Source organism: Lactuca virosa, chromosome 8, assembly GCF_052849685.1.
Source record: "Lactuca virosa cultivar CGN04683 chromosome 8, Lactuca_virosa_CGN04683_v6, whole genome shotgun sequence".
Classification (NCBI taxonomy): domain Eukaryota; kingdom Viridiplantae; phylum Streptophyta; class Magnoliopsida; order Asterales; family Asteraceae; genus Lactuca; species Lactuca virosa.
This window is the reverse complement of record NC_136433.1, coordinates 237,862,247-237,879,310: the sequence shown is the minus strand read 5'-3', so window position 1 is coordinate 237,879,310 and position 17,064 is coordinate 237,862,247. Positions and strand designations below refer to the sequence as shown.

General features: G+C 42.2%; 1 protein-coding gene across 1 annotated transcript; it reads right to left on the bottom strand.

The window, feature by feature from the left end:
* Nucleotides 1–5,229: 5,229 nt before the first annotated feature.
* LOC145131351 (uncharacterized) lies at nucleotides 5,230–16,836 on the bottom strand. The gene is made up of 3 exons (XM_079066050.1): nucleotides 16,414–16,836; nucleotides 5,657–6,123; nucleotides 5,230–5,503 (listed from the first exon to the last, which is right to left on the bottom strand). Exons 1-3 carry the CDS (start codon nucleotides 16,834–16,836, stop codon nucleotides 5,230–5,232), a joined length of 1,164 nt encoding a protein of 387 aa, XP_078922176.1.
* Between the last annotated feature and the right edge of the window lie 228 nt (nucleotides 16,837–17,064).

Sequence of the window (17,064 nt, the reverse complement as noted above, 5' to 3'; positions counted from 1 at the left end):
AATTTTGAGATGATAATATCTTCTATTCTTGAAACGGAGATATATGAGTTGTTGTTTGCAAGTCAGTTGTGCATTGATAATGCGTAAACGCATCATTAACTTGATGTTATAAAATGTATTGTTGTGCGTGGTTTGATAATTCAATAGTACAAGCCTATAAGTCGAAGTTTATCCGTTCCTTTTGCCCTAACGGGAAAAGCGATATTTGTGGGCCCCTCGATGATTTAGTGTCGACATCTAAAGTGTTTGGCCAACCCTGGACTGAATTGATCTGTTCAACTAATAGTCTGATTTTGGTCGTCATAAATCAGAAATCAGGAAACAAAACTTGGACAATGAGATTGATTATAATCCATATCTCATGTCCGTATGATATCTTGTAGAACGGAGGAATATTTGATCACTTATCTTAGGACACGTAACTAACTTAGTTAGAGTTCGACGACGACTTTGAGAGCTACAATTTGCTAATCCGTTTTTGAAGTTATACTGGCAACTATAGTTATTAGACTTATCCAAGTGGGAGACTGTTGGATTAGATGTCTAAACCCATAACTATAATTGGTATATACTTGAATTGATAGTAGCACAGTCCTTTTGGGTTGCCCTCATAATTAGCAACTACACAGGATGACCTTATGAGAGAGGTTGAATTTATTATGTAATTAATAAATTGGAATAAATGATTTATTAATGTATTAAGAAAATAATGTATTAATTAGAAATCATATTATTTACTTAATATTTAATCAGAAATTAATTGGAATTAATTTCGAGATTAAAAGAATTAATTGAAAGTACAGGGACTAAAGTGTAATTGTTCAATAGTTGAACAAGATGTTCCAGAACCTTCCTAGAAGGTGGTGAACGAAATTCCTAAGGATAATTAGGGTTTCTAGATTATCCCATGTGGATAATTAAGGAGGTGGATAATTACTAGATTTAAATTAATAATATTATATTTAAATTAGGGTTATCCAGGGCATCTTATCTGCACTATAAATAGACCCTTAAGCCTTACAAATTTCGGCCATTCTATTCCCTCGAGAGATGACTGAAATTCTAAGACTCCTTCTCCTCTCTCCTCTCTCATCCTCTTGCTTAGTTTGGGTGTGATCTACTAGAGGCGTGACACTTGTGACACTTGCTCTCAAAGTTCAACATTACTAGGATTTCAATTGTTATTATTATATAACAATCAAGGTATGTTTTCTTAACCCTATTTTATAAATTTCGAAAATAGTATATACCTTCTAGGGTTTTCTGTTTGATGTTCAAAAGTTGTATGTTCAATTAGAGAAAAACATAGATCCAACAAATTAGGGTTGCATGCACACATAGAAATTTGTTTGTTATGCTCAAAACTCATCAGTTTCTTGAGACAATATAAAGGTAGTATGATTATTTTTCATTATTCATCACCGTCGGTCAAATATATATAACCAAACAATATGGTTTCAGTCAAAAATTCTAACTCAATTAACAACTATCAAAATGATCTCTAGGCTTTTTTTATTATATATATTGTATGGCTTGTAGAATTGTTTTCCTTTAATATGGGCTTCTTTTATTCTTCAACTAAACTAGTATTTTGGGTTTTCGTTCCCTCCTTTAAATCGTGGTCCTTTTTTCCATTCTTCAATCACAAATCTTCTATACTTATAAAGCTTGCATTTTCCCTTGATTCTCATGTATTTGAAACCCCCACAAGAATTTGCTAACATCTCATGCATTTGAAACCCCACACCTTTTCACCTTCTAAATAATTAATCACACATAATCAATGAGAATTCATATGAGATAATGATAATCACATTAAAAATTTAAGCCACTCCATGAAGCTTATATTTCAAAGACTAAATATATTCCATTTTCGAGAGATAAATCCAACAGTTTGAATATTCATTAGTTGCATTACATTAAACAAGTATTAAAATGTGTGTGGCGTTATATTACAATATACTATTATTAATTAAGTGTGGAGTATTAATTTTGAAATATTACCTTTAATAAGACTACATACATCTATATTAACGGAATAATTATTTTGAATTCTTTATTAGTATAAAATATTTGTAAATCAAAAAATATTTACCCACATTTTGCGTATAAGGAGGCATTTTTCCAAGCACCTCATGCATTTGAAACTCCCATGCATTTTTCTTTTCACCACATTCATTTGAAACTCTCATCACTTTTCAATTTCTTTCTAATAATGATTATAAGTTGGTTAATAAGGTTAAACAAAATATCAAACCTAAAGTCTAATCATATTTAAACTAAATTTCAATATTAAAAAAATATCTTTACTTCTACTTATAATTTTATGTTTTTTTTAACCTTTAACATATTAGTTTTAATATATGGTTGGATGTAAACCATTATCATTTTAAAGTTTCAAATTTTGAAAAATTTATATAAAATACTTAAATTATTAATTTAAATATAACATTATAGGGTCAACTTAAATATAAATTTTAGTTTAACTTAAACAACAACGTTATTGTTATATTTAAAAAAACATATATTTGTAAAGATTTCAACTATATAGGTTTTTCCTTTCACCATATTCATTTGAAACTCTCATGCATTATTACTTTCACCATATTCATTTGAAAATCCCATGAATTTTCAATTTCTTTCAAATAATGATTATATGTTGGTTAATAAGGTTAAATAAATATCATACTTAAAGTATAATCATATACAAACTAAATTTCAATATTAAAAAAATATATTTACTTCTACATATAAAGTTATGTTTTTTAACTTTTAACATATTATACTTAACTTAATAATTTTAATTTATTGTTGGATATAAACCATTATCATTTTAAAGCTATAACTTTTGAACAATTTGTATAAAATACTTAAATTATTAATTTAAATAATATAATATTACAATATCAACTTAAATATAAATTTTAGTTTAACTTAAACAACCCAAAGAATATTTTGTAATATTTAAAAATGGTAAATTGTGGTGTCTTTCTAATACTGATTATAATTTGGTAAATGAGGTTAAATAGATATCAAATATAAAGTGTAACCATAAATAAACTAAATTTCAATAGTAAAATAATATATTTACTTCTACTTATAAAGTTATGACTTTAACTTTTACCATATTATACTTAATTTATTATATTTAATATATTGTTGTATGTAAACCATTATCAGTTTAAAGATATAACTTTTGAACAGTTTGGACAAAATACTTAAATTGTTAATTTAAATATAACATTACAGTATCAACTTAAATATAAATTTCAGTTTCACATAAAAAAACCCAATGAATATTTTGTGAATAGATAAAAGTGGTAAATTGTAGTGTTAAATGCAAAAACTAAATTGTAATATCAATTTAACTAAAATATTTCCTAAAGATATTTTTATAATCGTTAAAAGTTTTCAAATAAGTAGTATAAAATAAGTTAAAGTAACAACAGTTAAAAATAACTCTATATAAATGATTATATTGTTACCTTTAAAATCAAAAAACAGTGTTTGATGTTTTAAATAATTATAATGATAGAATTTAAATCGTTAAAAAAATAAATTTTAAAAAATTAATTAACAATAACAATTATAAATAACATTAAACCATATATTATATTTAATTTTATTCATGACTAACTCGCGCGCAGAAGTCATTCAAACGATTATTATTATACAATTATAATATATGTATATATTATCATATAATTCAAAATAATTAATATATTATATCAATTTAGTATACAAATTATTATATCAAATTTAACAACAATGTTATTGTTATAGTTAAAAAGACATATTTCAACCATATAGGTCATTCTGCGCAACGCGCGGACATTCGCCTAGTGCTATAAATAAAATAAGCACAATTCTCACAAAAAACAAATAAAATATCCCCACCAACGCAATATGAACTATTTGAAGTACGATAAAACATGACATATATAAAATTATATAAAATTCATGATAACCTTCAACTAATACGAGTAAAGTAACGAAATAACATATGCAATGCAAGTAGATTTATACAAATTGGACGACACATAAAACAAGGGAAAATGACTTGAGAGGGTAAGTTACTTTTTGAAATGTACACATTTAGTCCTTATTCTTTTTTTTTGTAAACTAAGCCCTTATACTTTATTAATATGTACATAATAGATCCTTTTGACCGGCTTCTATGGGTTTTGCTGATGTGGAAGCACACGTGGCACTAACAACAACTGCATAAAAGTTAATTAGCTTAGTCACTCCTTATAAACGAATGTTAACATCCAAAATCAGGAAGAACCACCTTCAAACTCGAACACATAGTAGATAAGAGAAGTGGGGAATTCGTAGAAGAAGAAAGAAGATGTTAAGTGGCTCAAGAATCTCCACAGGTTCAAGCAACCAGAGAGTAGATAAGGAAGTCCTCTGTGATTGTGAACTCCCTTCAAGAATTCGTACCTCCAAGACCAAAGATAACCCTGGAAAAAAATTCCGAGTGTGCCCTAACTCATTGGTAAATACCTAAATTGATTTTATTTGTCAAATCACATCAACTATCTTCTTCTTACCTTCTATGTTGTTGATTTTATTACTACAGAAACCAGGGAAAAAGTGTAAATTTTGGGAATGGATTGATGAAGAACCTGAGAATATGAAGCCCATTACAGAAGATACTCTTTCAGATTTTGCAGATTATCTTAAACAAGTTTTAGAGGATGTGGCATCTGTTAGAGAAGAAGTGAAACAGTTGAAGGTTATGATTCAGATACTGATTCTGCTGGTCATTGTTAAGGTTATGTTTTGGGGTTGAAGATATGCTTCTGGTGGTTTTAGGGGATTTTGATGTAATAGACTTGTTGTGTAATTCTTGTTTATGTAATGGATGTTGATGTACTTTATGTTTATGTAATGGTAAAGTTTATTGCTATTATATATGGATGTTGATGTAATTAAGTCAGTCAAATGGAGGTAAAACCAAGACATATTACAGTAAAGATTCTTTTAAAGACAATTGGATGTAAAGACAAATAAAAGTGGATGACAAAAGGCATCAAGCCATTTAATAATTACAAAAGATAAGCCCACCAGTAGGGGTAATACAGTAATTTAGTTCAAAAGATTCGACAAGTACATCAAAAGTAAACAACTAGTAGGGGTAATATAGTAATTAAGTTCAAAAGATTACCCCACACTACATCAAAATATATATCACATGCATTACCCCACTACATCAAAACCTAATTACTCTAAGGTCACAGGTTTGTCTTGGCTGCATCCAGTTCCATCCTTGACTTTAACATTTTTCTGAAGACCAATTTCTGTGATTCTTTCTGAAAACTTTCTCACCCTACCAGCATCATTCAAAGGAACCTTCTTCACAGGAGCCTTCTTCACATGAGCTTTCTTCACAAGAGTTCTCTTGACAGGAGCTGGAGTTGAATGACTTGGACCTGCTGTGCTTGAATCTGGAGTTGAATGACTTGGACTTGTTGTGCTTGGAGCTGGAGTTGGCTTACTTGGGCATGTGGCTTTGTTGTGGCCAGTTTAGTGGCAAATGGTACATCTTAGAGGAGCCACTCACATAAGGTACCCAAAATCTGTCAATATACAAGAAGATAGTCAGTTACCATTATAAAACCAATGTATAAATAATGAAATAGTTACTAACCTTTGCAATTCTTTCAAATCCTCTATTTCCCTTCTGATACTTGGGCATATGTCCAAATCCCAACTCAAACCATTTTGCTTCTGCATCCATAACCTCTGCATTACCCAACATCTTATGTCCTCCAACATTGTTATCAATGGTTTCCTTCTAGCATCAAGTACAGCAGAATTGAAACTTTCAGAAACTCCATTCTCTACTGCATCACAGTCCATACCCTCTCTAAAAAAAGCCTTTGACCAACACCTTGGATCCCTGTCTATGAGATAGTCATAAGCCCTACTTTCCAAGGACTTAATCTCATTCATTGCTGCTTCAAACTTTGGTACAGTTGTTGCATTCACAGCCCTCCAAAATGGTTTAAAGTATTGTTCTCCTTTAAATTTTTTGTGGAAATTAGCTAGAATGTGTCTAGCACATAATGTATGCTCCACATCAGGAAGTCTTTCCTTCACAGCTTCAAATAATCCCTGATTGAAACAATAAAATGATTAGTTAATTAAATGATCAAAACAGTTAAAGTTAATTGAAAAAAATATAATGATTACCTTGTGGCCATCTGAGAGGATTGTAATGCCATGACCATTCCCCCCCTCCAATGTCTTCCATCAGGTTGTCCAAAAAGCATTTTGTAGCACCTGGTTCCTGGTATGTAAATTTATCTAAGTATTTTGCATTTTTAGCCTTGGACTCGGCGAGTTGTAGGCCCGACTCGCCGAGTAGAGTAGGGACATGGAACACGTTTAAGTTGGCGACTCGGCGAGTCCATATTCTGGACTCGGCGAGTCCCCGCTGTCTGGTGAAACCCTAATTCCAAGGGTTTGCACCCTATTTAAACCAACCTTATGCGCCCCAAGCTCCCCCCATTCACCCTCAGAGCCCCCTATATCGTTCTAACATCGTTCCTTGTGAAATTGAAGTGCTTGGTGTGATTTCTTGAAGACTTTGAGAGAGAAAGGAGAGTAGATCAAGAGGAGAGGAAGGAGGCCAGGCATCTTGGTGTTATTTCAGAGATTTCCTTGAGGTATAACTCAGTTTCCCTCTGTTCTCATGCTTATAGTCCCTTAGAGCTCCATTAAAGTCCTTCTTGAGCCATTTCCAAGCTTGGGTATGAACTAGGGTCTGTGATAAGCTGATTAACCTTTAGATCTAGGCATGATTGAGCTCCAGGAGCTCGGATCCACTGCCTTTATGAAGCCATATTGCATGAAAGCCCTAGATCTACTCTTTTAGTGCATTTTGAGCCCTAAAACCTTCATTGGTGTTTATTTACACGTAAAGTTGGAAACTTTACGTGTTAATCAAGCCCTAGGAACCTAGATCTACGTATGGAATGAGCTGGATCCAAGCAAAATCGAGTATATATTAGTGGCATGTGGCCGACTCGGCGAGTCGTTCATCGGACTCGGCGAGTCGAGTCGCGAGTCCTCGAGTTTTCCCCTTTTCGTGTTGCTGAGTGGAGTCGTGAGTCATGGGGGGTGACTTAGTGAGTCGGAAGCCAGACTCACTCATGGAGGAACTCGGCGAGTCAATGCCCTGACTCGGCGAGCCTCAAGAACAGACTCGGCGAGTTGTTCATACGACTCGGCGAGTCTCAGCATAGAATGTTCTTCGGTTGAAGATGAACTCGACGAGTTGTTCATACAACTCGGCGAGTAGGATGAAGGACTAGTGGTCATCGGTTTAGAAGGAAACTCGTCGAGTCAATGCCTAACTCGACGAGTAGAGACGAGATTATGGTCAATCGAGTGGATAGGGACTCGGCGAGTTGGCAAGCCAACTCGGCGAGTCGGGTCAACTGGAAGTTGACTTTGATTTTGACTCTTGGATTAGTTAGGGGTAAATGGTCATTTTACCCTGAGGGCGGTTAGCAGTATTTGACTGAGTGTTTTTGTGGGAATTATAGCCGGAGGATTTCCGGAGCAACAGCAGCAGAAGTCAGTCAGTTCCCATGCAGATCAGCAGCCACTTTGAGGTGAGTTACCTTCCAGTAGTGGTGGGTCTACGGCCACAATGCCGGCCCACCAGTAGGAGTTGCATGATAGATGATTGTCTATGTGATATTCATCTAGGGTTGTTACTACCTGTGATATGTTTATGTGCTAAAATGACATGATGCTATGTACTAGTGACTGTAGGGGGAGATAGTCCCCAGATTACCGGCCAATAGGGTCGAAGGGGCGGTCGTGCCCAACCATGCTAGATAGATTATGTGATAAATGTGTTATGTGGTAGTAGTAAGGGGGTGAAATAGTCCCCAGTACCCGGTCGAGAGGACCGAAGGGGAGACCAGCACCCAGATATGCTAGTTAGTACCCGGTCGAGAGGACCGAAGGGGAGGCCAACTCCCAGATATGCTAGACAGTACCCGGTCGAGAGGACCGAAGGGGAGACCAGCACCCAGATATGCTAGTCAGAACCCGGTCGAGAGGACCGAAGGGGAGGCCAGCTCCCAGATATGCTAGACAGTATCCGGTCGGGAGGACCGAAGGGGTAGGTCGGGCACCCAGATATGCCGGACAATATATGTATGTTATGTAACTGTATGGTAGGTGGTATGATGGGGGAACTCACTAAGCTTTGTGCTTACAGTTTATAGTTTTGTTTTCAGGTACCTCTTCGTCGAAGGGGAAAGAGCTGGCGCGGTAGCGGCACATCATACACACACATTGATTTCCGCATCATGAGTTATTATGGGATTTGTACTCTGACATTATTATGTTTTTATAAAATGGTTTCCGGACACGCGACATTTTTATGAAATGATATGATCAGTGAATGTTTTATTTCTAATGTTTGCTAAGTATATGTTTCAAAAATGAAATTTTTTTTTGGCTCGTATTTTGGGATGTTACAAGTTGGTATCAGAGCCCTGGTTTGAGGGATTCGGACACACCTTCGGGGGATGTCTGGACTCAAATCGAGGGATTAAAAGATTTTTTATAAAGAAACGATTTTCTAAAGACTGGGTAAAAGAGTTTCGAGAAAGAACGAGGTGTGTGATGTGCGCGACCGGCCGAGCTCAAGTAAGTTTTCCCCAAAGTACCCATACAAGTTTATGTTATGATTATCAGTTTCAGTTTCAGTAGAACAGCATGCTAGAATAGGACTAAGGATCTAGGAATGATGCCTTATGTGCCTGCTTTATGTGTTCCAGCTTTATGAGAATTGCATGCTAGTACCGAGTACACAGTAGTAGGATAGCCTGTTTAGGTTATGCCTGATAGTATGAGCTTAGCAGTGTATGCTAGTACAGATCAGTCGATATGATAGCCAGAGTAGTACATACTTGATTATGTGTACTCAATGTCCGAATGCTGCTTGCTATGTGCTTTTAGGAGTTCTAGTTGTCTTTCACTAACTAGTAAACGAATATGCTAAGATACATATTGCAAGGACTAAATAATTTTAGAGGGTTGGGTCTAGCCCTATTTCGCAGCTCTTGTTTGAGTCCAACCGTTGTAGGGTAGGATCCCTCATTCGAAGAATTATCTAGTCTGAGTAATATGTAATAGTATTCGCGAGCTAGTTAGGGGAAGAAAGCAGGGACTTCTTATGCAGCTGAGGGCGGAGAGTGGGTTGGCGACTTCCTAGGGCGAGCCTAGGATGAGATTAGCATGAGATCAACAGCAGTAGTAGGGACTTGGTGGAGTCGAGGCAGTTCTTGAGGAAAGTACGGATAGATGTGGAAGGTAGTATGGGCCCGTACTACTGAAAGCAGAGGATCCGTACTTGAATTAAGGAAGGCTGAGGCGAGACCAGGAACCTTGCAGTAGACGTGATCCCTTTAGATGTATCAGTACCACTGACAGTTGTCGTTATGTATTGCAGAATGGTGGTACTACGCTCGAGGCCAGCAGTTGGCAGTTCAGGAGAGGGATCGGGTTCGGGATCAGGTTCCGAGCCAATAGACGAGAGGCTACGCGAGCTCATCGCGTCAGAGATCACCAGAGGCATCCTTGATTCGACCCCCATTATCTTCGGGTCGATCAAGGAAGGGATAGTGGAGTTGATGGAGGATCGCCTCAGGGCATTCAGGAGCGACATGGCATCTGGCCAGTCAGGATCTCGCACACTGTCCTTCAAGGACTTCCGGGGCAGTGGTGCCCCGGATTTTCACGGGGCGAAGGACCCCATAGCTGCCAGGCGATGGATTTCAGACATTGAGTCTGCACAGTTGACTAGCTTCTGCCCCGAGGGGTCGAAGGTGAGATTTGCAGCAGGATGTTTGAGAGATCGAGCTAGGGATTGGTGGGAATCCGTTGGTGACTCGTTGGGAGCCTCGGCTGTCGAGGCTATGAACTGGTCGGACTTCGTGACCAGGTTCAGGGCAGAGTTTGCGTCGGCTGTCGAGCTTCAGCAGCTGGCCAGGGAGTTCCTAGATATAAGACAGACGACGGAGACTGTGGCGGAGATCACCGCCAAGTTCCGGGAGAGAGCGTTACTGGTGCCCCAGTACGCGGGTGATGAGGATATGAGGAGGACCCGCTATCATGACATGCTACGAGCTGACATTCGGGAGCATGTCAGTTTTTCAGCTTGCCCTACCCTGGACTCTATGATTGCCAGGGCAAGGGAGAGGGAGATAGACCTGGAGCACATTCGGAAGAGAAAGGCGGAAGAGGGGCATGTTATGGGGGCTTCGGGGAAGAAGCCCAAGGGACCAGATGCGGGGCCGAAAGGCCAACAGGGACGGGGCCGCTGCAGGAAATGCGGCAAGATGCACGAGGGAGCGTGCAAGTTGGGATCGTCAGGCTGCTACAAGTGCGGAAAGTTAGGGCACTTCAGCAGGGATTGTACCGCCCCTGCACCCGTGTTACAGACGTCAGAGTTGCTGTGTTTCCACTGCAACCAGAGGGGCCACAAGAAGGCCAATTGCCCCCAGTTGACAGCAGCAGCGCCAGTAAAGGCGCCAGCTCCAGCGACCCTGCGGATTACCGATGGCCGGCAGGGCAAGGCAGAGGCTCCAGTGGTGAGGAGTCGGGCATTTCAGCTGGCTACCGAGGAGGCATGCGCTGCACCCGATGTGGTGACGGGATCGTTCCATGTGAACGGTATCCCAGTACAGGTACTGTTTGATTCAGGCGCTACCCGATCATTCGTTTCTCATGCGCTTAGCAAGAAGTTTCCTGAGTCTTCGGGTATGTTGGATTGCCCTCTAGAGGTCGAGATTGCGGACGACCGATCAGTGCGAGCATCTGAGGTCTTCCGAGATTGTGTGCTGAGGTTATTTGAGGAGCGCTACTTGGTAGACTTGGTTCCCATTCCATTGCGTGGGAACAAGGTGATTATAGGCATGGATTGGCTCAGCCCTAATGGGGCAGTGATCGACTGCGCGCAGCAGTTGGTGCGGATCAGGACCCCAAGTGGAGGAGAGGTGGTGATTCAGGGCGAGAGGCCACAGCGAGGACCGACCTTATGTTCAGCAGCGAGAGCTAGGCGTTACCTTCAGCAGGGTTGCGCAGGTTATGTCGCATATGTTATGGATACCCGGGAGGCGGGTAGGGCGACGGTGGGCGATGTGCCCATAGTACGAGAATTCGCGGATGTATTCCCCGAGGAGTTGCCAGGGATACCTCCGGAGCGACAGGTGGAGTTCAGGATCGACCTAGTCCTTGGTGCGGCTCCGATAGCCAAGGCACCGTATCAGTTGGCTCCTCCTGAGATGCAGGAGTTGTCTACACAGCTTCAGGAGTTGTTAGACAAGGGTTTCATTCGACCGAGCAGTTCACCCTGGGGAGCCCCGATTCTGTTTGTGAAGAAGAAGGATGGGTCGCATCGTATGTGTATAGACTATAGGGAGCTGAACAAGGTAACGGTGAAGAACCGTTACCCACTCCCGAGGATTGACGACCTCTTTGACCAGCTTCAGGGAGCATCTTGGTTCTCCAAGATAGATTTGCGTTCAGGGTATCATCAGATGAGGGTCAGGGAGGAGGATGTGCAGAAGACGGCGTTTCGGACGCGTTATGGCCACTATGAGTTTGTGGTGATGCCTTTCGGGCTCACCAATGCTCATGCCGCGTTCATGGACCTCATGAACCGCGTGTGCAGATCGATGTTAGACCGGTCTGTGATAGTGTTTATTGATGATATCTTGGTTTACTCCAAGACGCAGGAGGAGCATGAGGAGCATCTGCGAGAGGTTCTAGAGACCTTGAGGAGGGAGAACTTGTACGCCAAGTTCTCCAAGTGTGATTTCTGGTTGCGCGAGGTGCAGTTTCTTGGGCACCTTGTCAACCAGAACGGGATTTCAGTAGATCCGGCCAAGGTAGAGGCCGTGATGAGATGGGAGGTTCCGAAGTCTCCATCTGAGATTCGGAGTTTCCTGGGATTAGCTGGCTACTATCGGAGATTCATCCAGGATTTCTCCAAGATAGCATTACCCCTGACCAGGCTAACGAGGAAGGTTGTGGTCTTTCGTTGGGGGCCTGAGCAGCAGGCAGCGTTCGAGACACTGAGGCAGAGATTGTGCGAGGCGCCAATCTTAGCCCTGCCAGAGGGCATGGAGGATTTTGTTGTGTACTGCGATGCGTCCATCTCAGGTTTGGGCGCAGTATTGATGCAGAGAGGGCACGTCATCGCCTACGCGTCGAGGCAGCTGAAGCCTCACGAGGCGAACTACCCGACGCATGATTTGGAGTTGGGGGCTGTTGTGTTCGCCCTCAAGATGTGGCGACATTACCTCTATGGGGTTCGATGTACGATTTACACGGACCACAAGAGCTTGAGGTACCTCATGGATCAGCCGAATCTGAACATGAGGCAGCGTCGGTGGTTGGACGTGGTAAAGGATTACGACTGCGAGATCCTTTACCATCCGGGAAAGGCCAACTAGGTGGCCGATGCGCTTAGCCGCAAGGCGGCACCGATCAGGGATATCTGTCTGAGGATGACAGTGGTGACTCCGATTTTGGAGCGGATCCGGGAGGCTCAGCGGGAGGCTATGAAGGAGGAACATCGGAAGAGCGAGCGGATTGTGGGACAGGTTTCCTCCTTCGACTATGATAGTCGAGGGTTATTGACACTACACCGTAGGGTGTGGGTACCGTATCACGGGGGTGTGCGTCAGGTTCTGATGGAGGAGGCGCACAAATCCCGATTCTCCATTCATCCCGAGGCAACGAAGATGTATAGAGAACTTCGTCTAGACTATTGGTGGCCCTGCATGAAGCGGGATGTAGCATGGTATGTTGAGCAGTGCTTGACCTGCAGGAAGGTCAAGGCCGAGCACCAGAGGCCACACGGCAAGATGCAGCCGTTGGATATCCCGTTGTGGAAATGGGAAGACATCACGATGGATTTTATCACCAAGCTTCCCAGGACCGCACGGGGAGTGGATTCTATATGGGTCATCGTGGATCGGTTGACCAAGAGCGCTCACTTCATACCGATCCAGGAGAGTATCTCGGCAGAGAAGTTGGCCAAAATCTACATCCGAGAGGTGGTGGCGTGGCACGGAGTGCCAGTCTCTGTGATTTCAGACAGAGATGTACGGTTTACTTCCAGGTTTTGGAAGAAGTTCCATGACGAGCTGGGTACTCGTCTACATTTTAGCACCGTTTTTCACCCGCAGACCGTTGGTCAGAGTGAGCGGACCATCCAGACTCTGGAGAATATGTTGCGGGCGTGCGTACTAGACTTCGGTGGTAGCTGGGATACCTATCTTCCTCTAGCTGAGTTTTCGTACAACAACAGCTACCACGCGAGTATCGACCGACCTCCCTTCGAGATGTTGTACGGGAGGAGGTGCAGGACCCCGATATGCTGGGGTGAGGTAGGCCAGAGGGTCATGGGGAGCACCGAAGTGGTGCTCAAGACGACCGAGAGGATCCAGCAGGTTCGGAGCAGGCTTCAGACTGCACAGAGTCGGCAGAAAAGTTATGCTGACAAGCGCCGATCAGACCTGGAGTTTCAGGTCGGGGATATGGTCCTCCTGAAGGTGTCACCATGGAAGGGTGTCATCCGATTCAGGAAACGGGGCAAATTGGGCCCCAGGTACATTGGACCCTTCAGGGTTCTGGCTCGGGTGAGCAAGGTGGCATATAGGTTGGATCTGCCAGTCGAGCTCAGTAAGATCCACAACACCTTCCATGTCTCCCAGCTGCGGAAGTGCCTAGTGGATGATTCAGCGGTGGTGCCGTTAGAGGATATCCAGGTTGACGACAGCCTGAATTACATTGAGCGCCCAGTCGCAATCCTCGACCGGAAGTCGAAGGATCTGAGGAGCAAGAGGGTGGAATTAGTGAAGGTGCAATGGCAGCACCGAAAGGGTTCAGAGTGGACTTGGGAGCCGGTGGAAGAAATGATGGAGCATTACCCCGAGCTGTTTCAGGACCGAGCAGCAGACTTCGAGGACGAAGTCTAAAATAAGTGGGGGAGATTAGTAGCACTTGGTTCCTGGTATGTAAATTTATCTAAGTATTTTGCATTTTTAGCCTTGGACTCGGCGAGTTGTAGGCCCGAATCGCCGAGTAGAGTCGGGACATGGAACACGTTTAAGTTGGCGACTCGGCGAGTCCATATTCTGGACTCGGCGAGTCCCCGCTGTCTGGTGAAACCCTAATTCCAAGGGTTTGCACCCTATTTAAACCAACCTTATGCGCCCCAAGCTCGCCCCCATTCACCCTCAGAGCCCCCTATATCGTTCTAACATCGTTCCTTGTGAAATTGAAGTGCTTGGTGTGATTTCTTGAAGACCTTGAGAGAGAAAGGAGAGTAGATCAAGAGGAGAGGAAGGAGGCCAGGCATCTTGGTGTTATTTTAGAGATTTCCTTGAGGTATAACTCAGTTTCCCTCTGTTCTCATGCTTATAGTCCCTTAGAGCTCCATTAAAGTCCTTCTTGAGCCATTTCCAAGCTTGGGTATGAACTAGGGTATGTGATAAGCTGATTAACCTTTAGATCTAGGCATGATTGAGCTCCAGGAGCTCGGATCCACTGCCTTTATGAAGCCATATTGCATGAAAGCCCTAGATCTACTCTTTTAGTGCATTTTGAGCCCTAAAACCTTCATTGGTGTTTATTTACACGTAAAGTTGGAAACTTTACGTGTTAATCAAGCCCTAGGAACCTAGATCTACGTATGGAATGAGCTGGATCCAAGCAAAATCGAGTATATATTAGTGGCATGTGGCCGACTCGGCGAGTCGTTCATCGGACTCGGCGAGTCGAGTCGCAAGTCCTCGAGTTTTCCCCTTTTCGTGTTGCTGAATGGAGTCGTGAGTCATGGGGGGGGGGGGGGTGACTCAGTGAGTCGGAAGCCAGACTCACTCATGGAGGAACTCGGCGAGTCAATGCCCTGACTCGGCGAGCCTCAAGAACAGACTCGGCGAGTTGTTCATACGACTCGGCGAGTCTCAGCATAGAATGTTCTTCGGTTGAAGATGAACTCGACGAGTTGTTCATACAACTCGGCGAGTAGGATGAAGGACTAGTGGTCATCGGTTTAGAAGGAAACTCGTCGAGTCAATGCCTAACTCGACGAGTAGAGACGAGATTATGGTCAATCGAGTGGATAGGGACTCGGCGAGTTGGCAAGCCAACTCGGCGAGTCGGGTCAACTGGAAGTTGACTTTGATTTTGACTCTAGGATTAGTTAGGGGTAAATGGTCATTTTACCCTGAGGGCGGTTAGCAGTATTTGACTGAGTGTTTTTGTGGGAATTATAGCCGTAGGATTTCCGGAGCAGCAGCAGCAGAAGTCAGTCAGTTCCCACGCAGATCAGCAGCCACTTTGAGGTGAGTTACCTTCCAGTAGCGGTGGGTCTACGGCCACAATGCCGGCCCACCAGTAGGAGTTGCATGATAGATGATTGTCTCTGTGATATTCATCTAGGGTTGTTACTACCTGTGATATGTTTATGTGCTAAAATGACATGATGCTATGTACTAGTGACTGTAGGGGGAGATAGTCCCCAGATTACCGGCCAATAGGGTCGAAGGGGCGGTCGTGCCCAGCCATGCTAGATAGATTATGTGATAAATGTGTTATGTGGTAGTAGTAAGGGGGTGAAATAGTCCCCAGTACCCGGTCGAGAGGACCGAAGGGGAGACCAGCACCCAGATATGCTAGTCAGTACCCGGTCGAGAGGACCGAAGGGGAGGCCAGCTCCTAGATATGCTAGACAGTACTCGGTCGAGAGGACCGAAGGGGAGACCAGCACCCAGATATGCTAGTCAGAACCCGGTCGAGAGGACCGAAGGGGAGGCCAGCTCCCAGATATGCTAGACAGTATCCGGTCGGGAGGATCGAAGGGGTAGGTCGGGCACCCAGATATGCCGGACAATATATGTATGTTATGTAACTGTATGGTAGGTGGTATGATGGGGGAACTCACTAAGCTTTGTGCTTACAGTTTATAGTTTTGTTTTCAGGTACCTCTTCGTCGAAGGGGAAAGAGCTGGCGTGGTAGCGGCACATCATACACACACATTGATTTCCGCATCATGAGTTATTATGGGATTTGTACTCTGACATTATTATGTTTTTATAAAATGGTTTCCGGACACGCGACATTTTTATGAAATGATATGATCAGTGAATGTTTTATTTCTAATGTTTGCTAAGTATATGTTTCAAAAATGAAATTTTTTTTTGGCTCGTATTTTGGGATGTTACACATTTCCATATCCTTTTGTTCTCAACATTGACTACTGCCCAAGCTAAGGGATAGATGTTATTATTAGCATCTCTACCCACTGCTGATAGGAGCTCCCCTCTACAAACACCCTTAAGAAAGCAACCATCAACCCCAATTACCTTTCTGCATCCATCTAACCACCCATCTACAACACCTTTAAAGCTAACATAAAACCTATCAAACACCACAGTATTATCAGGTTGTGGCTCTAAGAACACCTCAACATGTGAACCTGGATTAGCCCTTCTGATTTCAGCTGCATAATCCCACAATTTGGCATAATGTTCTTTCAAACTTCCCTCAACTTCAGACAATGCTAACTTTTTTGCATTCCTACACTGCCCAACACTCACATTAATGTTGTATCTCTTAGATACTAGGGCTTTCATTTTCCTCAAACTTAGTTTAGGACTTTCCAAAACATCATTCACAAATTGTTTTCCTATCCACTTATATGTTACAGTTGAACCAAGTTTGAATGCCCTAGAACACTTGTGCTCTGTTATAAGAGACTTAATCTGAAAAGTGTGTTCCTCTTTCATCCAGGAAGCATACAATCTAAAAGGGCATGTGGGATTCTTTCCTTTACAACACCTAACTAGCAACCTAGTCTTGTCATTCTTTTCATACCACAGATCATAACCATTTGCTACAGCATATCAACTAAGAGAGTATTTAAGTTCAGCAGTAGTAGGGTATTTCATACCTAATCGAGGCTTCATCTGATTCCATTCTTGAGTATGATCATGTCTTGGGTAGATAGGTCGTAT

Bases quoted from the DNA above. Each gene is read 5' to 3' on its own strand.
- LOC145131351 (XM_079066050.1), bottom strand. From the start codon at position 16,836: ATGAAAGAGGAACACACTTTTCAGATTAAGTCTCTTATAACAGAGCAC. The intron at 6,124-16,413 runs GTAATTGGGGTT...TGTTTCAATCAG, and splicing joins GGTTAGATGGATGCAGAAAG to GGATTATTTGAAGCTGTGAA. The intron at 5,504-5,656 runs GTTAGTAACTAT...CACATGCCCAAG, and splicing joins GATTTGAAAGAATTGCAAAG to TAAGCCAACTCCAGCTCCAA.